The sequence below is a fragment of the Castanea sativa genome, chromosome 1, assembly GCF_040712315.1.
Source record: "Castanea sativa cultivar Marrone di Chiusa Pesio chromosome 1, ASM4071231v1".
Taxonomy (NCBI): domain Eukaryota; kingdom Viridiplantae; phylum Streptophyta; class Magnoliopsida; order Fagales; family Fagaceae; genus Castanea; species Castanea sativa.
The window spans coordinates 30,714,677-30,738,885 of record NC_134013.1 but is presented as its reverse complement, the minus strand read 5'-3'; the positions used below and the strand labels follow the sequence as shown (position 1 = coordinate 30,738,885).

General features: G+C 31.9%; 1 protein-coding gene across 1 annotated transcript; it reads left to right on the top strand.

The window, feature by feature from the left end:
- Positions 1-18,545: 18,545 nt before the first annotated feature.
- On the top strand, positions 18,546-20,796 carry LOC142605898 (ethylene-responsive transcription factor CRF2-like). The gene has a single exon (XM_075777327.1). The coding sequence runs from the start codon at positions 19,326-19,328 to the stop codon at positions 20,400-20,402; it is 1,077 nt and encodes a 358-aa protein (XP_075633442.1). The 5' UTR covers positions 18,546-19,325; the 3' UTR covers positions 20,403-20,796.
- Positions 20,797-24,209: the final 3,413 nt, after the last annotated feature.

Below are 24,209 nucleotides of genomic sequence, written 5' to 3'. Positions count from 1 at the left end.
CCAAGACCTCTGATATCGATCTGGTGGTCCCAATTCCGAAAGTTCTTAATAAGTTATCTAATTTTCCATCTAAGGCAAAACAGAACTACGAGACTTGATTTTCAGTTATCGTTAATAAACTGAAATCTGCGTATCAAAAAAAAAAAAAAAAACTGAAATCTGAAAATTCGTGGAAAACAAATACTAGGGTCGCCAGAAGTTGGTTCTCAAATTTAATGAGGACAAATGTCTCTGGTTTCGTTCCAGTAGAAATGAGAAAAGCTGGTGAAACAGTAATAGACCCATTCAAGGAAAGCCAGAACTTGGTCTTCTTCTAGAGTCCATTCGTGTTGTTTTCATAAGGATGGGTGGATTGAAGTGAAAACAACTTTGCCCAAAAGCGAGTCAGTGTCACCAATTTTTGTTCTCTTTTAAGTGCTTAAACATTCAAATTCATGGATTCCGGTGAGTACTACTACTAACTAGCATTTTTGTTCCTCGAACCATTTTGTTTTATGTTTTTTTTTTAAAAATTCAATAAGGGGAAGGAGAGGAATAGATAAAGATTCATAGGTGTAAGCTCCAAGCCCACTCCAAAAGGACAAATAAAACTCGCAGGATACTTTATATTGCAAACAGTTTTGTAGTCTTTTTTTTTTGGGGGTTATGAATGGTTATAATTATATACAGTATATCTTAAGAGAGTGAAAGATGGTCCAGCCCATCTCCATCTTCCAAATAAAAGACCATGGCAGAAAGAAAGGAGACGAGGATAGGTCCGTCCAAGTTTCAAAAAGCCATCCAACAAGCAATATTTTGTTAACCCCCAAAAAAAAAATCCTAGCAAAGGAAGGAACAAAGATAATACTTGATCTTGGAGAAGAATTCTTGCAGAATGGACCCTTAGAGGAATCATGGAGTTATTTTCAAAAATCATGAATTGATAATTATGTTTGATAATTCTCAAAAAAAGAAGAAGATAATTATGTTTGATAGCAAGGTTGATAGCTTACAGAGAAGCCAATGTTTCACAACTTCTGGAATTCAAAAGAGCAAGAGACTAGAATAAGCACCCAAAAAAAAAAAAAAAAAAAGCATTTCTAATATCATTTTTGCAAATGGCAGCTAAAACAATTTTAAGTGAACTTATAGTAACATCATCATTAATTTTAATCCAATCTAATTGTGGATGTTTTCAATTGGAAGGAGGTGGTATCTCATGTGACCACTTTATGAAATGAGACTCTCATAGTTTGTAGATTCCACGTACTTATAACCATGGTTGTCAAAATCGCGATCCGGATCGTAAAATCGCACGATTTTACGATCCCACCTCGCCAAAAATTTTAAAATCGTAACAGGATCGCAAAAATGTTAGGATCGTAGGATCGTATGGGATCCTACTGATCCTACCATTTGGCTTGAATTTTTTTTAATTTTAATTTTAATTTAATTTTATTTTTTTTAAGTGGGATTCATTTGGGTAAACCTAAACCCACAAGCCCAACGAGTTTTAGAGGCCCAATAATGAATTGAAGTCCCAAATTTAACCCTATGTCAACATAAAATCTCAAAAAAACCTATGGTATAAGTTTAACCTTTTCAAAAACAAAACCTAAACTACTTAGAAACACAGAGCTCCAGCACGCACCTCTGTCCCGTGCCTTCTCAGCCCTCTGTCAAAAACCCAACACCTCTCAGCCCTGTTGATGGTGAGCCATTACTGCCTTTAAGCTTTCTTAACTTAAGTTTAACGTTTTAAAAAAAAAAAAAAAAAAAACCTAGTCAAAAACCCAACACCTCAATCCTACGCCTCCTCACTCCATTGTCAAAAACCCAGCACCTCTCAGCCCTCTCAATGATGTTGCCATGAGCCATCGCTGTCTTTAAGCTTTCTCGTAATTTGTTTTGGTAGGTAGTACTTAGTAGTTTACTATTTATTTGTACTTTGATAGCTTGATTCCATATTGTTGTGTTGTGCATATGATTTTGACAAAGCTTTTAATGTTATTATTTTTTTATTTTGTTAACTAAATTAAGTAAAATTTGAAAAATTATGAAACAAGATCTTCATTATTTAATTAGCTAGTTTACCTTAGATTGAGAATTCTCTTTTGGATTACATATTGTAAATTTGTAGTTAGCTAGTTTTTATATGCTAACTAGCCTAACTTATTTTGGATTTGAAACTTAGAATTTGGAAAACATTTTCCATATGTGTAGATAATATTTTGGTACTTAGTTGCTAATTAAACATATACTGAACTTTTTAGATACATTATGTCAAAAGTTAAATATATTTTGCTTCGTTAGAATGACATAAGAACGATGTAGTGCGTGCAAATTACATTTTATGATGCAATTTTTTTTTTAATGGATGGATTCATATTTTAAGTGATTATATAACATACAAAGTCACTATCAATAGATTTTTTGCTTAAAATCTGAAAATAGGTAGGATCTTATGATCCACGATCCGATCCTACGATCTCCGATCCTACCTATCTCTCACGATCTTACGTAGGATCCCGATTTTGACAACCTTGCTTATAACCCACTCAATGAAGCGGATGCATAAATAATTCCTGCCCAAAAAGAGTGGGCTATTCGATAGAGTGCTAGGCTTGGAGATGGTCCTGGTAGTATCCCTTGGATATGGAGAAATGTTCTCAAAGATATTTTTTGTCCCCAAAAATCAAAATATTCTCTACTTCCATTAATTGTAAGTTGCAATGACAGTTCGAGGAACTCTATTTATTGGGGGAAAAATAATTGTACTTTGGGGGCTATAAGCTAAAGATCTTAGAGCATGCGTTCTAGCACACCATAAAACAGGTAGCTGCATCAGTATAAATAAGGGCTTCAATCATAGATTTTTACAATAAATTATGGCTTCAATCTAGCTGGGTGTTCCTTTGTGGCCCATAGTTCTGTAATGAATTCCTTCGGTTGCTTCATGCCTCAATCTATCCCACGAGGCTAATAGTGACAGTGTACTGTGTAATTGTTTATTCAATGTGCTTAAAACAAAGTTCGAACTTGCTCCTAAGATCCATTGCTGGATAGGTCTGCGTCAGAAATAAAGTCCAAAACAATGTTTGGACTTTGGATGCATAAAGATCTCTCAATAAAAAGCCTAGACTGATGAAAAATAATAATTTTTGGACTCAAATCAATTTTATCCTCTTAAGACAAAGTTCAAATCTAGTTGGTATCATAATAAATAATCACTTATTATAAAAATTTAAATATTAAGAATTTTTCATAAAAATTACCACTTTTTTTTTTTGATGAATAAAAATGACCACTTTCCTGGGAACATGTAGGGCTACAAACCAATGAGAAATGGCTACTATATTTATAAAAATGAATCTAGGTGGCCACATTGTGACAAAAACTTGTTTCAAATTTTCTGTAGGCTTTTTGTCACTTCAGGCACGGAAAAGGTGTGTAACGCTCCCATATATGCCTTTAAAAAGTAGGCGAAAATGCACTTTTCGTCCTTACATTTTGGGTCAATTCCCATTTTGGTTCCAAAATTGATTTCGTTACGAATTTCGTCCCTAAAAAAAGAAAATCGTTTTTAAAATGGTCCCTGCCGTCAACCCATTGACGGAAATCTCCTACGTGGCAGACGGAAGGTCCTGCTTGCTGACGTGGCGATGACGTGGCCATTAAAATATTATTAAAAATAATTATTTGAAATTTTTAAATGCCACATCAACATTTTAATTTTTTTTAAACAGAATCACGTCAGAAAATTAATATAAAAAATAAAATAAATTTTAAAAAAACCTTAAATCTAATTTAATTTTAAAAAAAATTACTTATCATTATTAATTTTCACAAGATCATTACACTTGTTCTTCATCTTGTTCTTCATGTCCTTCCCAATCAAACCCAGCAATGTTCTTCCCAATCAAACCCAGATTACAAGAACACAAACCCACAACCAATAACTCCAATCCAGATCACAACAACACAAACAAAAAAAGAAAAAAAAAAAAAAAAGAGATCGGAGACCCAGATCAAAATCAAGATCAACCCAGATCCACCGAGGCTCGTCACCTCCACCGTTCATATCTTCCTTCGACTCGGTGGACCTGAAGAAGAGCGTCGCTGCTTCGGTGGTGGAGGTGGACTCGCTGGGGTCGGCGGAGGAGAGAAAGGTCGATCTGACCCACCACGCAAAGCCAAAAGACCCGACCCAGAGAGATCGGAGAGAAAATCCGACAGCCCAGATCCACCGAGGCTCGTCACCTCCATCGTTCAGATCTTCCTTCGGCTCGCTCCCTCCACCACCCAGTCCGTCTTGTTCAACCCAGATCGATATCTTCCTCTTTTCTTTTCTTTTTTTGGTTTTTGGCTTCAGGTGTTCTTGATGAGAGGAGGAAAGTTTGAGTTGATTTTTGGCCTTCGTTCTTGTTGATTAGAGAGAGGGAGGAGGAAGACGTTTTTGGTATTGTTTAGTAAAACAATTGAAGCTTGTTGTTCTCTGAAATGAGAAACATCAAGCTTTTTGAATTTTCTAATTAATTTAATTATATAAATAAAAAAATCGTTTAAAACTAAAAAAGTAAAATTTTTGTTTGTTTTTTATTTTTTTTTTTAAATTAAAATTAAAATTGAGGAATTAAAAAAAATTTTAAAATTTTTTATTAATTAAAATGCTGATGTGGCATTTAAAAATTCCAAATAATTATTTTTAATAATATTTTAATGGCCATGTCATCGCCACGTCAGCAAGCAGGACCTTCCGTCTGCCACGTAGGAGGTTTCCGTCAATGGGTTGACGGCGGGGACCATTTTAAAAACGATTTTCTTTTTTTAGGGACGAAATTCGTAACGAAATCAATTTTGGGACCAAAATGGGAATTGACCCAAAATGTAAGGACGAAAAGTGCATTTTCGCCTAAAAAGTATAATCCAATCACTTGTTCACTTAATTTATTTAAAGTCAATACCTATTAGCCATGTTCTAGAATGCCTAGCTATTAGAACCAATCAAGGGTCGGTGCCAGTTTCTTACAGATCCTATAAGGACTCTCATCTTCTTGTCCATCGTGAAGAACATGGTAAGTAATGCTCAATACTATAACTTGTTGACCCTAACGTGATACAGTTGAATATACGATGATTTTCAAGAGTTTTGTAGTTTAATTATTTGACACATCCTGATGTTTATAATGAAATCATAATATAAAGGGTTCAAAATCCCATACTACCAACTATCAAATTAAAAAAAGAAAAAAGAATTTATGGTGCTCAATTAAAAACTTCTGAGTTACTATTAAAAAACCGGTATTTTTGACTTATTTAGTAACTTTCAAGACCTATCTATCTAATTACTAATGAGAGATGCTACGTCTACAATATTTTTACAACAAATTATAGGTGGTTAGTTGTTATTAGTTCAAATTTGAACTTAACATGAAAATTACTTTTTTGCCCCAACAATAACAACCAGTAACAACCTGCCACTTAGGATTTATTGAAAAAATGTTGTGAACATATCATTTCTCATTACTAATATATTAGAGTCAAAATTTATTAAACTATATAAACTAGATTCTAATTTTATGTCAAATGTCATTTCAATTAGATTTCACACACACTCTATTTTTGTTACAAAAGTTCTCCAATTTAAACTATTTCAAACTAATTATCTAATTTAAAAATACTTTTAGTACTTCTTCCGCTTAATTTTTTATTAAAATTTTTGTCCATTTATAATTACAAATGCACTTTAAGCTAAATTGAAACTTATTTTTTTTTTAAATAATTCGATAGATACAACAAGGGAGGGAGAATTTAAATCTTGCATGTCTTCATTAGAAACACTAGAAAATGTCAACCAGTTGAGTTATAAAACTCTTGATAATTTGAAACTACTTGTCCTCATTTATAACAAGATCTAATCTATTATTAAAACTTATCATTAATTTAAGTATAAACTTCAACTAAAACTTAAAAAAAAAAAAAAGAAGAAGAAAAAAAGAGGAGGAATAAAGTTTAAACTTCAAAGGAAAATTTAACATGTTCCAAGTTGTGGCTTTTCAATAGATTTTCATAAGGATTAAAGGTTCATAGCTTATTTGAAATATATATATATATATATATATATATATATAATAATAATAATATGAAGAAATTCATTGTATCACAATTTTAAAACATTTCATTAGGAGTGAAAAACAAAACTATCTTATTTTCTCTTTACTAAAATGGATCAATTAAGAATAAATGATTTACATACTAAATAATATCCTTACAACTTACAAGTGTAGGGTTTTATTAAGAGTTGAAAAAAAAAATCAAAAAGAAATTTGCCTAAATATATACCTAATTTTATTTACTTTTTAGGTACACCTACGCATATGTAAGGATTTACATGCTAGTTGGGGTAAATAATGAAGGAATAAATACAAATCATTAATGGCATACAATTCTCAAAGAATTTTTTACAATTATCATTTCCTTCCCATTATGCTTTCCAAAATCAGAATTGTCACATGAAACTGTGTTTTATGCAATCTCAATTCCTTTTGCCATATGCGATATAGATGCAACATGCAAGATCATGAAATTTCTTTTAACACATATACTAATCGAGTCAGTAATATATTATCAAAAAAAAATTGAGTCGGTAATGACCCGGAAACTAAGGAGTCAAAACAGTGACCTGTATCAGTGCTGCACTTTTAATAGGGTTTTCTTCCCCATAAAATGAAAAAGAGAAAAAGGCAACTGAAGCTTAGTTGTATATCTCAGTTCAGTACTATTTTTCTCCTATGGGGCACTGTGACCCATGTCTTCTTATGTCTAACACCATTGCATTTGGAGCATTCAATCAAAAAAGATTGGTTAAATTTCTTAATAATAATAATATACATGTTATCTTTCTCTTTCACACACACACACACACTTTTCTTATATATAAAAATTGCACGGGCAAACCATAATGCATAAATAAAAAATTCGAACTCAAACCCGGCAAAGGAGTCGTGCAGACGAGTTGGACATAGGACCTTCTCCTGAAAACATGGTCTCCCTAATTTCTAATATTACTCGCCATTAATGTACTTTGAAGGTTTTGTCTCTATTTAAAGACAAGAATGTGACACTCACTATCTGATCCCCATCTAAATATCTCACTAATGACACTGACGTGGCCATTGTCGAGTCGCCACATGGACACCAAGCTGTTGCTTAAGTGGACTCGGCTAAAGTTTGATTAGTTTTATCTTTTCTTTACACATTTTTTTTTAGGGGTCAAATGATTCACCAATCATTCCTAATTTATAATCTTGTCATGCATTCATTCCAATCATTCTTCTTTGCTTTTTAGATTAAGATTAGATTCCCTTAATCAGTTGCTTTTTTGTGGAACTTAAGGTCGTGTACAATGGTACAACTCGTGCACTCGTGTTAATTGGTCTAAGGATTTAGGAGTATTTTCCAATAAACAAAACATTAAGATCAAATTTGGTCAAGCATATTAGAACTTAATGGCATTGCCTAATCTTCCATTAAGGAAAACCCAAGTTCCAATCCCCCTTCTCATTTGGTTTAATTTTAAGCCAAAAAAAATCCGTAACTCACAATGCTGTTTGGGTTCATGGGGTGAAAATTAATGCAATTTGATTTCAAAATTCTTGGGAAAAAAAAAAAAAACACATGCTCGAGAAAATTAAATACCAAACACAATTCAGACACAACTTGCATTTTACGCCAACAAATTTTTCATGCTATTGTAATTACTAATTAATGCTTGAGGGGGAAACGTATTCTTTAAAAAATACAGCGACAACATTCAGCCAAGAATTATGAAATTATTAATTCTGCTGCAAAAAGAAGGAGAAAAATAATGGTATGAGTAATTAATAATTGGGAGCAACGGACCTAAACCATTAAAGAGACCACTAAAGTGTTGTAACATACATTCCAGCATGCTTTTGTCCCCCAATGTTGGCCACCTAAAACCCTCAATTTGAGGCCTAAGAAATCACTTTTCCAGAACACCCAAGCATTTATTTTGCAACTAGACTATCTACTCCCCCAGACAGAAAGGGAGGAAACAAAAAAAGAACTGTAAGACTAGTTTTACTAATTCGGTGGACCTGGGATAAATTAGGTCCTATTTCATAATTCATATTAAAAGTCTCAATAATTCTAAGACCACATCATTTCTCACAATGATCCAATGCCGCTGACTGCAAGTGATGGTAAAAAAAAGTTGCGAGTGAAAGTGACATTCATCTAATTATAGTTTGCCATATAAGATAGTTGTGAGAAATAGAATGCGAAAAACTGTAGTCTTATAATTACTCAAAAAGTGCTTAGATCATGTCAAAGATGAGTTCATCTCAAAGTAATTTTGTCTAGCTTGAATATATTTAATGGTCAAAAATATTATAAGTCAAAATAAACGCGGCCTAATATTGATTATAAGGGTGGTATTGCTTATTATCCTCTATAGTTATCAATATAAATGCGGCTTAATTCTGTCATGGTGTTCGTAGAATTTTATCTATTTGTTTTGAAATAAGTTGATTGATTTACCACCTTATCACTTATTTAAATAGTAGATATCAAAATAGTGATGCCAACCTTTTTTTTTTTTTCAAAATGTTTATGGCTTGATAAAATAGAATCCATTTATTTCGAAATAAATGGATAAGATTTTAGTAGTTATTATAATAACAAATAACTTACTTTCAAAAATAATAATGAAACTCTTAAGAAAAAAAATTTCACAATTATCATTCCTATCGATGTAGGAAATTGTTTACTAATTCAACTATTGTGAATCATAATGATTTTAAGGAAAGGAAGATATGGAGAGAAGGAAAAAAAATCATATGTTTTGGTTGGAAAAAAATCAAGAAAAGAAAAGGAAAATGGAGGGAGAGAATTTTCATGAGAACCACCATTTTTTTTTTCCTTCCAAATTGAGAGAAAATGAGAAAGTAAAGGAACATATTTCCTTCTTTTTTTTTCCACCTTTACTCTCTTTTCTTCTCTCATTTTCCTTTTTTTTTTTTTTTTACTCCCCACCTTTTCGCCGAACACAGTGTAAAAGTTTTAGATGGTTTTTTTTTAATTATTATTTAAATTGACGATCTCTTAAGGACATTAATTTAAGAAATATTTTTTAAATTTTATTTATAGAAAAAAGTAAGGTTTTTTTACAACTTTTAATATTTTTCAATAAAATGGAATATAAAATTTATAAAAATAGTTCATTAACAAATGCTCCAAACGCACCTATTAACATTACTTTTTTTTACTTAACAAGAGAATTAGAAATTTTTTGACAAACAACAAATATTAAAGAGAAATGCTAGTGAATGCTCTTAGGGTATTGGTTAATAAACCATTTAAAGAAATTTTTTATGGAAAAAGAAAATAAAACACTTAATATTTTGACAGTTTTTTTCATTTCCCATAAAAATGATGTCAAAACTTTTCTAAATTGAATTGTTAACCAATGCCCTAAGAGTATTCGTTAGCATCACCCAATATTAAAACCATTGTTATTAATACCGTTTCAGACCCCGTTTCGGTTTGTCCAGTGGAATGGAATATTTCGGTACCGGCCGATTTCGGCGTACCGTTTTAAGGTGTTTCGGGTTCCTAAAAATTAAATTATATATATTTTTGTAAAACATAAAATTGTCAATTCTAATAAATAAATAACTAAATTTCAAATAATACAAATCATTTAGTCTTAACTCTTAAGTTTTAAATATCAATATAACATCTATTTAACATCACACAATAAGAAGATTTAGAAGACAATAACTAAATATCAAATAATACAAAACATTTAGTCTTAACTCTTATGTCTTAAACCTCAATACAACATCAAATAATAAGAAGATTTATAACAAGTCATTACTCATTACATAAGCCCATAATAATTAATAACTAATAAGCCAACAAAATTTATAATATAATATTAGCCATCAAATAATTTTTTTTTTTTTTTTTTTTTTTTCCATAGGCCAAATCATGTACCGGCCGGAATTCACATCTCGGCCGGAATTGGCCGGAATGGCCCGAAATCTGGCCCGAGGTGGAACGTTGGGTATCCTGGTACCGGTTTGCATACCGGAACGAAAAATTCCGGTCGTTTCGGCCGGAACGGAACGGAATCAATAACAATGATTAAAACCACAACTTTTCCTATAACTTATTAACGTAACAAGTCATATATAATGGAGTAAAAATAGTGAATCTGCTGCTTCACCGCTTATCAGTTGCCAGTTGCCAGAGCAATTTGGGTAGAAGTTGTGTTTTGACCATTACAATAATTTTGGATAGAATTTATTGTTGAATGTTGAAAACTGAAAACATTGTAGCAAAATAATTTTTAAATAGGTGAATAGTATTGCGAGACCTATTTTTAATAAAAAAGTTGCTGAAAAGTGAAATTTGTGAAACCCATTAATAGTACACGGGTACACTGTTCATAAGAAAATAGTGAAAAGTTGCGGCTCAATAGTGCTTAACAGGAGATTAATTAATAGTAGTATTTAATTAATTAGGTGAACACGTGGTAAATTTTTATTAGTAGAGTATAAAGTGGAACAGGAAAAGTGAGACAGAAGATTTGGACTCGCTTAACAGTGCTCAACAGTAAATTTTGTCCCTCTAAAATGCGTGCAGCAGAGGAAAAAAAAAAAAAAAAACTTTGAAAACGCAAACGTAAAAAAGCTTTATCCAAACGGGCAATAACAATCCCTTTCTTTGGTGATAATATCAAACTGAACACATGAGGCAGACACGTCACGGTCACATGACGATGCACACGTGTCGGTCATAGGACTCGAAAAGCGTGAACGGCGATTGTTACGGGACTGTTCAAAAGCTGATGTGTCTGTGGGGCCCAACTGTTCCTGCTGGTCACTTACTGTCTTCAGCTTTCGATACAAAACCAACCCACCCACCCACCCACCCGTTCATTAATTAAAGAATTTTACCAGTATGTAGTAACATTTTCAATAAACTCTACTTCTTTTTCACTCTTTTCTTTTTTCTTAGGGAGGAGAATTTATTTATTATATGATCTTACATTCAACAATTAAAAAATTCCTTTCTTTATTAATCTTTATATATAAACAACTCCATGTCTCAAAAACTTTGAAGATTATACTGGATTAGTTTAATAGCTTGGTGTATTAGTTTAGAAACATAAAAGTGTGAGCTTTTCCAAGATTCCTTTTAGCTTTGTTGATTAAGAATGTAAGATATGCCATAATCTTTGTTTTGTATTTTTGTAAATGAATTATAAATATAATTTCATAGGAAAATAAATCAATCCTACTCTTTAGAAATAATTCCAGGTGTTCCCAAAATTGGTTAAGTAAATTTTCATAACATTTTTCCAAAAAATAAAACTACGCTAGAATGTTATACAATAATCTGTATTTGTTATTTTATTGGAGTGAAAACAGTGGAATACCATGGTATTTATATTTTAAAAATATATATCGTACGTGAAATTTCGGAAAAGTATATTTCATTAGCACTTTGGCTAGACAGCACTTATAGCAAAATAATTGGAGGGCATTGCATGTTAAATCCGATAAGAGATCCTGTGATTTTACTTAGATTCAAATTATTTTGTGTACACCTCAATAAACACTTTGTATATAATTAAATAAATTTCCAAGTCTCATGATTATTGGACAATTTGATTTAGGACTAATCATGATCAAATTAGAAGTAGTATTATAAAAATGTGTTATCAATTTATCATGAGTTTTAGTAATAGAATAAATTAGGATTTTGTCGTACATTTTTAATGATTAATCCACAAACGATATTGACTTTGTGCTTTGGTTAGTAGATAAAAAGTTGATACTCTTTAGAATGATTATGCTAAAGTTAAGTGTTTTATAACTCAACTAAAATTGCTTGGTATTTTCAACGAGAACGGTAGAGTTCAAATCTAATATATGCTCATCTATCAAAAGATGATTGAGTTGATAATTATCATCCAACCCCAACTTATAATAAGTGGGTTATTATCAATGAGGTTCTATAGAGCCACAAAACTTTTGGTACGTTGAAATAACTTTCGAAGGATTTTGTTATTTGGTCTTTTGACTTGTCTTTCCTTTTTAATGCCCTTGTAGTATTTGGGATTTAAGATAGTAGTTCAACTGTCATGATATTCTTTGTGGTAGACAAGTAGTCCTCTCCCACTATTTATTTGTCAAAAAAAGGGAAAAAAGCTTTTTGTAATATTCAAACTTTAATACATTCATGTCTTTGGGCAGTATTAACACATTATAGTCAATAGTTATTGAGTGATCACCGCGCACCCTTGATGCAGTGGTCACTCCACAAGTATAAATTCTTGTAGGGTGTGGGGGGTTAAGGGTTGAGGTTCAAATTTTCAGGAAGGAGCTTTACATACATGTACACTTAGGCTAGAGTAGAAATTCTATCTTGTATTTTTAAAAAAAATTAAAAAAAAAAAAGTTATTGAGCAGTAGATCTTTGGTATATTTTTCCTTCAGCTTTATGATGGAGATTTGAGACTAACTTATTGAGACGGAAAGGGGTCATAAGGTTACAGGTTCTTTTATTGTTTGGCAAAAGAGGAGGATGCATGAGACTCCTTGAACTACGAACAAGTTGATCATGCAAGCCTAATTAATAAACAAAATAACTCTCTCTCTCCCTCATACGATTCTTCTTATTATTATATTTTTATTTTAAGAGAGATGGGATTCTAGCTTTCTAATGTTTCATAAACGTTATGATTGTCTAATTATAATTACAAAAACCAAGTGCTTCTAGGTCCAAGTGCTTATTGACTTCAATGACTTGTATAAAAACATAGGGATACGGTGAATCTTCTTGGCCAACAGACTAACCATGATTTATAAAATAATGAGGTTCCTCTCTATTTTGTGGCTCAAAGAATGCATCTAGGGGATGATGATTATTGACTTATATCTCTAATGTATGGTTTAAGAACCACACAATTGCAATAAGAAATTGATTTAAATTGCGTAGTTTAAGAAGCCAAAACAAACATCAATTTATATATATGCTGTATAGGTCGGACCAAGACTTCTCACAAGGATTTGTCGAATCCAATGTACTTCTTTGTTTGTATTTTTATCTGTGGTTTCATACGGGTTGTAATTGGGGAAAAGTTGAGAAAACTAATAGCTTTTATTTTGTCTTTGCAAATCCACACGCCCTTCTTTTCTCAAGCTATGACCTTTGAATACTGTGATCTCTTTGTTAATTATTTGCTCAAACTGGGTTTTTCTCTACATATCCCTAATTTCAAGATTGTATATTGGTCTTGGTGTTATTATTTATTAATACCCTTTTAACATAGTAATGGCAACTTTTTAATCTTAAGTTTCACGTGAGGAACATATTTTCAATTCAAGAACTCTCATTGAACTTTGATAGTATAAATGTTTTGGAACAAATATATGTTTATATATAGAACACTCATTCTCATTAGTCATTATTCTATTAACTACATGAATTTAATGACAGATATTTTGAATCTTTGATACCATGATGCAGCAATATAACATTTAAAAAAAAAAAAACATTTATGAATATAACAATCTTAGCATCTACATATGTATGCTGTTCTAAAATTTATCAGATTCTTTCTACATTAGCTGAGTTGGTGTTTGCACGATTATGCTCCTGTTGAGGCTTAATTTTTTTTTTCTCTTGCTTCGCTACATCTGAATTGTTATTAATTCCTGCTATAATTATATCCGAGCAAACAATACATGTTGAGGTTCATTAATTACATGCACAAGCACTCCTGTTTCTCTTCATAAAAAAAAAAAATGCAGTTTTATTTAAGAGCAAGATTTAGGTACAATACTTAGGTGCTATTCTATAAGTTCCTCTCTTAAGATTCTGTCATGGGCCTTTTTTTTTATGAGATAAAAGTGTATTTTTTAATTAAGCAGCTACATGACAAAATCTTATAAGGAGAACATAAGGAACAACACCTAAGGCATTGTATATAAGTTTTATCTTATGTTCCGTTATCAATAATTGTTCATTCAAAAAGTAGGATTTGAAAAAGAAATTTTATCCCCCACCAAAAAATATTAATAAAGAATAGATAGAATGTTACAGATAGTTACGTGTATAACATAATAATAAAATCTTTGCATTCTTTTATAGGCGTTTAGCTATCTAGTCTATCCTGACTGATCAAATGAGTAAATATGTGTTTAGGCACTAACTGTTGAAAAATAATCCAAATTTGGATTAGTGAACAAATCGGCAAACAAGAATGACAATTAGTTTAGATAATGAGAGACTACCAACCAATAATTCTTTGACAGCAAAAGCCACTGCATGTGAGCTGGAAGCCTTAAACTGTTGCCATTTGTCTAAAAATCAGAAGATAAAGGCAAGCAAAACATCACGGCCATGATAATAATTAACATACATGTGATTATTTTTTTTAATAAAAAAAAAGGGATTTGAACTTAGGGTATTTTTCAATAAGAAACATTCTTTATCATTAAAAAAAAATTGATATCTTAGCTAGTTAAGAAGTCATCTTTAATCCAAGGATTATTAGTTGACGACAAGAGAGCTTATTTACTTGTCACTTTTACTCATTTAAAAATGACGGAATACATACCCGAAAAAGGCTTGAATTTAGGGTATTTTTCAACAAGAAACGTTCTTTATCATTAAAAAAAATTGATATCTTATCTAGTTAAGAAGTCATCTTTAATTTGAAGACTAATTAGTTGACTACAAAAGAGCTTATTTACTATTCACTTTTTCTCGTTTAAAAATGACGGAATATATACCCAAAAAAGGCTTGAATTCAAAAGAAAATTTAAGATGCCAACTGTATTAAAGCTCAAGTAGTAAGAATTTTTACTTGTCAAGGTAACTAGAAATTTGTGATTTAATTTAAGAAATAAAGATTCAATTGTTTCTAAAAAGAAAAAAGAAAAAGAAATAAAGATTCAGGTAATACCAAAAAAATTTATTTAAAAAAAGAAAGTTTGGCTAAAATATTTGGTCTAAAGGTCAAGTGGACGAAAGCAGCCAAAGAAAGAAACAAATGATACGGCTTGATTGCTTGCCGCGTTGTTCGAGAAATGTCTGGATCGCATTTGCAGCCCAGTCAATTTAGCAAATATCCGAATACGGGCCAGCCCATGCAATTGATTTATATATTTAAATCTCGGCCCACTTATAATATCTGTCATTGCAATTACCATAATGACCTTCGTTTTGTTGCTTATCTTTGTCTAATGTCTATTAGGCTTCTAAGTACAAAAGAATGAGAATCAAGGATGCCTATTTTGTAAGTATATGGCTGATCCCTTTTTGGCAACTCTCTCTTAATTCACAATCAAGGCACTATGCTCATAGAAAACCAAATAGCAAATGACAAATGCCTTTAGTTATTGAACCAATTATTTTTTAATATGCCCCCCCAAAAAAAAAAAATTGTTGAACTTAAACTTATACAATAAAATCACTATAGGAACCAAAATGTATCAACCTCTAAATATGACTATAATTAATAGTTTTCATATAGAGAACAATCATTCAATTATAGGATTAGGGTATATTATGATACGAGCCAAATGGCTTACCTGGTTGATTGTGATTTGTGCATGGGGTCAGGGACTCAAGGGAATGAGATGTTGGTGTAGTCACTTTCTTTCTTTCAAGTTAAATTTTTCTTGTTTTACTTTATTTTTTCTTGGTTTTTGAACTAACTTATAGTGGGAGTATTGGTGCATCAATAATAGTAGGAAACATTTTGGTCACGGGTATGACAGACTTCATAATTATACCCTCAATGGTTTTGAGCTATAATGGCCTGTGTTTTATTAGGGATATAAAGGAACATGACACAAGTCATTAAATGTAAACGACTAGGGATTGCACTACTTACTTATTATAAAGTAATATAGGCCAGAAAATTATATGATGTTGTAACTAGTATGTCTCATTACTTGCATGTTCTTACCCAATATGTAGAGTTCAAGATGGCTTTCTATGTCGGGTGCGGGTGAAAGTTATCACTGGACACGTTGGATTGTGGACACGTGTCCACTCTTGGACACATGTCCAAATCCTAACATGTCCAGTGATAATTTTCACTAGACACAAGCCCTTAACTTTTCTGTCTCACCCACCTTTCCCTGAGTGACTTTTGTAAGCACTGCTATGCAAGTATCTACTTTTTTTTTTTACTAGTGTATAAGTGTATTTAACACTCTAGTACATCATATTTTCCTTTTTATAAAATTTTTAAAAATTAAATTAAATTATGCACAAAAGTCAAAAGTAAGAAGGTGTTTGGTAATGTTGTTTGTATTTTTTTGAAAATACTTGTGGGTGAAAAAATGTGTGAAAATACGTGTAATGTTATTTAAACATTTAAAACTGTTGTTTTAGTTACACTACCAAACAACTCCTAAAATATCCAACCACATAGAATTTGTATGTACAATCCAATGAATTATCTATTTTTAATGGAAATGTAAAAAACTCACCTCTTATTGTAATTATTAAATTTATTAAAATTAAATTATTAACAAATACATTTTTCTTTTGAAAATGTTACATTATATAATTATATATTTATTATTTCTTAAAATTTTCTCTTAGATTACTTGTTAGAAATTTTCCTCAAAAATAAGATTACTTGTTAGCAACTCTACCATAATTTCTAAAATCAAGTCTATCAATTTTGAAACGAGTGAATCAAATTTTGCCAAACTATCATAAGTGTACTTAGGTACAATGTATTAGAATTTTCAATAAAATTCAAACACATTAAATTTAATATTTTTTGAAAAAAACGAGAATGTTTGTATAATGAAACCATACGTGCGAGTTTAATTGAGAATATTATGTTGAATTGGACCTAAATGATCATAACTAAATTTTCTCCGCCTAAAAGTTGTAGAGAATCTTAATTCTTAGCTATCATATTGTAAATATTATTAAATATTTGGTATTTATTTTCTGCATTAAATAGATCATTAAACATGACCTATAAAGGCAATTCCCAATTAGTCGGTGAGAAATGTGAGGGTAAATTAAACTGGTTGCAGTAATTCATGCCCTTAAAAAAAAAAAAAAAAAAAAAATTTTTTCATTCACTCCCTCTCACAAGACCGACTCAAAGCTAAAACTAAGGATCACGTGAGCTATCCTTTCTGAGTGTTCTGACTGACCTATTCAAAAACAAGTAGGCCCACTCTATCACCTTCCCTTATTATGTGTCAACGAGTTTAATGCTGCTGCCTCCTCCGCATGAATCAAGTGGCTGGTACTACTACTACTACTATTCATATAACCTTTATATTCAGTCTGCTCCAAACGTTTACTACTGTTTTTAGTGTTTTTTGCCAATCTAATTTGGATTTTTCCTTGACACCATCAATATGTCTCCGACATTTGTCAAGTTCAATGAGTTTGAGCCCGCCAAAAGAACATTGGAACACTTCTTGGTGTTGTTGTGTACCAAACATTAATAATGTTTTGTTGAACAACAATTTTACAACAAATTATAAATAATAAAATATTACTAATTAATAAAAAAAATGATGTAAGTAATGATTCTGATTATAAACAGTAATAACTTACGAATTATTTGTTGTGAAAGTATGATTAGCATATTAGCATTACTAGTAAAACAATGATGCATGGTTAACAAGATCAGGTTAAGTTAATTACACATAAACTATTATAAAAATCTTATTTTAAATTAAAATTGTGAAATGAGCGTGTAAAACTGTGTGAACAACTTGTATACAGCAAATATTACCCATCAAGTAAAATGAAAAAAGAACCCAAAAAAAGAAAAAAAAAAAAGAAAAAAAGAAGGAGAAAAACAGGGAGTGACACACAGTTATATAATTGGCGCCAAATTCAAGGTTGCCTCCCACGTTACACTTAGCTGTAACATGACAAAATAATGAGAGGTTAAACGGTAAAATTAAAAATTTATAAACTCAAGTGGGGTGACTTGGTTGTACGACACTTTGACTACACAATTACCAAAATAGCCTCATTATTAAGCTCAATAACGTAAGTTTTTAACGAGCAATTAGGAGGGCATTCAATGGGCATTAATATGAATTTAATTAAAATAACTTTTTTTTTAAAAAAATTTTCCAGTCAAAGTAGGAACTGAACCAAAGGTCTCTAAAGTCACGTGACCTGCATCCCCATCCCTAACTCCGAGAACAAATCTTCTGCTGACTCAGCACCATGTCCCATTCTCTCCCACGCTCTCATTGGATCTCTCTCTTTCGCCGGGGCCAGGCCCAATTTTCGCCACGTGTCACAAATCCACGCCTTCTTGTCATTATAAGCTTAAAAACTAAAAATAAAATAAAATAATCTCACTTACACGACCTGTCGTTTAATTAACGTTGTTAAAGTTAAAAAAGAAAAAAGAAAAAAAAAAAAGTGGAAATTAAACCGGATTTAGCGATTACGGCAGTTGGGGTTGGATCCTATAAAATAGGTCCTTTCGTTGTGTGTCCACCGCAACTGTGCTTAATTCTCTACGTGTCTTATCTCTCTTTCTCTCAAAGTTCACAACAATCGCTCAGTAACAGCTTCCACTGTTCTTCTAGTACTTCCACATACAACATATACACAGCTCTCTTTTCCAAAACTCTCAGTTTCTTTTCCCACACACAGTTTCTTTTCTCAGAGAAACATTTGAGGATTGCCGGAAATAGCAAATTTGTCGGTTAAAACCGGTTTGAGGTTTTAGCTTACCTTTAGATGAGCCTCATTTTTGAGTTTTTGATTCGGTCGACATTTATTCTCTTTCCTTTTCCGGCAAAAGCAAAAATTTTGTGACACTCTCTTTTCCTTTTTTCCGCTTTGAAACTTTCCCAGAAATTTCCCCCTCTTTTTCTTTCTCACATATCATTTCCCATTTCTCTCTCTCTCTCTCTCTCTCTCTCTCTCTCGAAGACAGTCAGAGTCACGCTCACACTCTTTTTCTAAGCTCCTTTATTTGTGCCAACTTTCCTTGAAATTTCTCTTCCTTTCATAAAACCCCCTTTAATTTTTTTCTTCCTTTTTTGGGGTTCTTGAATCAGTATGATTATAAATACCCATTAATGGTTTGATTTCTCTCCGTTTCAAGCTTCTCTTTAACGTGTTCTCTCTCTCTCTCTCTCTCTCTCACCTTTCTTCTTTTATACCCATTTCTCTCTTTATTCTCCTAAAGAATCTCAATTCTCAAAACCCCTCACTTTTTTTCACTCGCACTCTCTCTCTCTCTCTCTCTCTCTCACACACTCATTCACGCTTTCGCTTTCAATGCTCTTATGAGCGAATCTTTAGCCACCATGAACCACCACTACCAAAACCACAGTGCTCAAGTGAAATACACAGAGCACCGAGTCAATATCGCAAAGCTTCTCAAACCGGTTCAAATCTCCGAAACTTCTTCTTCAACCGAATTAATGAAACAGCAGCAACAACGCAGAGTCGTACGGATTTCCGTTACTGACGGAAACGCCACCGACTCCTCCAGTGACGACGAAGACCATGGTCGCCAGCGTGTCAAGAGGTTCGTTAACGAGATCACTATCGAGTCGTCGTGTTCGACTCCTCCTCAAGCCGAAAACGACACCGTTTGGAGGAAACGGTCGTGTAGTAGCAGAACAAAGAGTGCACGGAAAAAGTGTGCCTCTAAGGTCAGAGGAGCAACGAAGGTACCGCCAACAACAACGGCGACGACGACGGAGAAGAAGTTCAGAGGCGTGAGGCAAAGGCCATGGGGAAAATGGGCGGCTGAGATCAGAGACCCACTCCGCCGTGTACGGCTGTGGTTAGGCACCTACGACACGGCGGAAGAGGCAGCTATGGTTTACGACAACGCGGCTATTCAGCTGCGTGGACCCGACGCGCTCACCAACTTCACTTCTCCTCCGGTCAAGTCCTCCCCTGAAAGTCACAAGCCGGTGGTCGGAACCAGCTTCGGCTACAACTCCGGCGACGAGTCTCACAACAACAACAACAAGAACTCACCTACCACTGTGTTACTACAGTGTCCCTCGCCTTCAAATGAAGAGGCTGATTCGTTGATGAGGGAGACCCGAGATATCGGTGATTTGCGAGAGGAGTCATGTGTATCGGAGAATTTTTCGGAGTATTCGTGTTTTGATTCTTTGATACCGGACGATATTTTTGACTTCCGGAGTTCGGTACCGGATTTATTATTCGACGAGGCGAGTGTGAACGACAATGTTTTTGCTGGAGAGGATTTCGGTTTCGGAGAGAGCGATATGTTTATGAGTTCATGTGAGAATTTCGGATTCGGGTACTCGAGGTGGCATGCGGATGACTACTTCCAAGATATCGGCGATATATTTGGGTCAGATCCTCTTGTGGCCCTTTGAAAAAAGACTATGTCTCGGCGATATAATTAGAATGCCGCGGTTCCTGTGTTGCCAAAAATCGGCAAATTTTGTATCGGTGGGAACGAGAGATATCGGATGTACTTTTTTTGTTATTTTTGTTTTCGGTCTTTTTTGTTGTTTTTAAATTTTGTTTGTATTTGTAATTTTGTTTAAGTTGTTAATTATTATTATAATATTATATTATTATTTATTTATAAAAAAGTACTGTCCGTTACAGCAACGGTGACGGACTGAGTTTGTCTTCGTGTTTTTTTTTTTTCTCGTTTTGTTGCTTTTCACAATGGCACGTGCCCTATGCACGTGAACAATTTCTGTACGTGCACAACCTTTGTACCACAATTTTTCTTGTTTGATTGCTATTTATTTATTTATTGGTAAATTTTTTTTGTTTGTTGTTGTTTTAATCTATACCATTTATAATCAAGTTTGTGACAAAAAAAAAGTTATGTTTGGAAATGAATTTAGATTTAGGTACTTTTTGGGGGCAGTGCACATGTTGTAAAGAAGGTGAAGCTTGAGTGAGGATACTATTTCTATTTCTATTTCTACAGTACACTCTTTTTCTTTGCCAGTGCCACAAATGAAAGAATCAATGAGATTGAGACACAGCCCAACTACAAGAAATTAAGGATGACCCATAGTAACTTTGTGCATTTCGTACAAAAGTGGTTGCTGGGTTTTGATGTTGCACAATAACTAGTTTGGTTCCATGCACCTACCTTGTAAATTTGTAATTAATTGTGCGTTTTTTTTTTTTTTTTTTTTTTGGTTTTGCTTTTAATAACATTAATGAGATTTTTAATGTTATTGGTAACAATCTTGATTAAGGAGTAGAAAGAGTAGTGTTTTGAACTGTGGAGACTTGGCCTCGTGGTAGTCTATTTATAGTGATTCACTTGGGCCAATTATCAAGATTCCGAGTATGACATTTAAGATATCTAACACATGACTAAAGAACAAGTGGTGAAAACTACATGATTATCGTTAAGGGACCCATTGGATCCCAGTATGGTATTACTATAGTGTTAATCTTAAAAGAAAAAAAGAATGAAAAAAAAAAATTCTCTAGCACATGACTATATATATACAAGTGGTGAAAAGTACATGATTATCATTAATGGACCCATTGGATCCATTCGATTGGTTCTCTAGATTTTGTTGCTTTTGCTCTATACAACTTTTAAATTCATTCATAATCCATGTTCTTATCTTTTTACGATTAGGTGAAGGTAATGATTTTTTATTTATTTTTTATTTTTTGCTTAGAAGGTGAAGGTAATGAGTAGATCCATAGAAAGAAGGTTCTCAAATGACGAGGGAGCTAGGCTTTTTGAGAAATCAAATAGTATTGATACTTTTGAAACATATTATTATGATACATAAAAAAAAGCATATAATCTTTAATTTATTCCAAGAGTTAAATAAATTAGCTTAAAATAAAAATTAATATGAAAAAGACCTTGTACAAAATGGGTAATAGAGAAAGTGGAATTATCAAATTATTGAATCCATTATAAGAAAAATTACTATAACCGACGCCCATTTTCACTTAGCATTGACCAACTTCTCTATTATTGTTTCTAATTATTTTAGGGAGAAGGCAATATAAAGAAAGGTTTTTGTTTCTTTTCTTTCCTTTATTTGAGACAAAAGGGTCAATCAATCATTTAATTTTAACGTTTACTTATCTATGGATGATAATATTCCATAAGTTGTACCTAGGCTGATAATGTACATCAAAATGATTGTGCAGACCTTCAAACCATACAATGAGATAAAATTTAGTCTCCCAACATTTTGCTGAATTTTTTTTTAAAAAAATTTGATTAATATATGTTTGTACTTAAATAATAAAATAAGGATTTTTATAAAATATATAAAAGCAAATACACCAATAACTAAAAGATAAAAATTATTGCCAAACACACAATGCTTTTCAAGCTTTTGTTGCTACTATTTAATATATATATATATATATATATATATATATATATATATATATATATATAAAAAGAATTGGTGTCCTTAGGTCAAACTATTGCGCTTACTATTTATTATACACTTTGAAAATTTTCAGTTACCACCCATTAAACATTTTGAAAACTTCATGAATTAATACTGCAATGGATTAAATTTATGTGGTGTTTGGTACGGAGAATCCACATTTCTCTTGGCATCCAGATTCCTAGGAATGTGATTCCTATGAATCACATTCTTAAGAATGTAGCTATTCTTATGTTTGATTTCATTGGAAATATTTTAAGATTTCTAGGAATGTGAGATGATAATGTTTGGTTTATTCTCAAGAATCTTAAATGAATTATTTAATTTTCCTATTATATCCTTAGATTTGAATGTGAACTACCAAATCCTTAAAAAAAAAAAAAAAATATTCCTCTAAATAAATAATGAAAAACCAAATATAAATTATTAATTATGAAAAATTCATTAAAATTATAGTCTAACATTTCAAAATGACAGGAACAATACAAAAATAGCTTCTTTTTTTTTTTATAGGAACAAAAATAACTATTTAAATTCTCAAATGCTTTTATTCTTAATAATAATTTTAAAAGAGTTTAATCCATAATAATTTGTTTTATATTTTATCTTGATTGCTTAAATGATAATGAAAAATGGTTAAAATTGTCAATTTATAAAAAATACAATTTCCTTTAAGCTTGGGAATCTAGATTCCCACCTATTTTAAAGAGAATCAACATTCCTACTGAGACGGGTTTAAGAGAGGAATCCAGATTTCCCTGGCATCTGATTCCTTAGCGTGATTTGTAACCAAATATGAGAATCTTTAAACATTCTTAAGAACCCTAAAACATTACCTCGTACCAAACGCCACCTTAGAATCTTCAAGTTTATCTTAAATCCTAGATCAATGAGTCCACCACTCAAATTTTATGTGGAGGTTACTAAAGATTTATTTGTCTCGTATTTTGAATATCTAATCTTTTTTTTATCTGTATATATTAAGAGGATTCAGAAAGTTAGTTATTGGTTTTTTTGCTGTCAAAAATACCCCTAAATTAATTAATCAACAACTTAAAAAAAGGGTTAAAATAGTAAATTGGCAAAAGAAAGTTAGTTATTGCTTTTTTTACTGTAAAAAATACCCCTACCTAAAACTTAAAAATGGGGTTAAAATAGTAAATTGACAAAAATAATAAATTTCTACTTCTACGTTAAAATGCCTTCCTGCTTCTAATAAATTCCTACTTTTACATTGATTTAAATTCTCACTTCTATTCACTAACTCCCTACAAAATAGGATCACTCTTTTGTTAGTTTTAAAACTCCTCTAATCTACAAAACTTACCCCCACGTTTTTTTTTACTTCATCACACCCATATATATATATATATATATATATATATATATTTTTTTTTTTTTTGTCATTGGAAAAAGTAGAAATCCCAAATTATAATAAATACAAATTATTAATCTTTACCCAAAAAATAGAAGAGTCTCTGAGCATGCGCGTGAGCGCGTGCTTAGAGGTTAGTATATGTTAAGTGGAAGAGGCAAAACTAAACTATCATATTGGTTAGTATTTAATGCTATCTTTTAAGGTAGATATTTTTGAATTAGAATTCAATCTAGTATACCATCAATTTAAATTGAATATTACAAAATTTAATTTGTATTTGATAATTTGCTATAGATAGTAATCAACAAGAAAAACAAAAGATAGATAACGGAAAGAGAAAATTTTGGTAACACAAATCATCAAAAAAAAAAAAGCTGACATGAGAAGGATTTGGCACGTGGCAG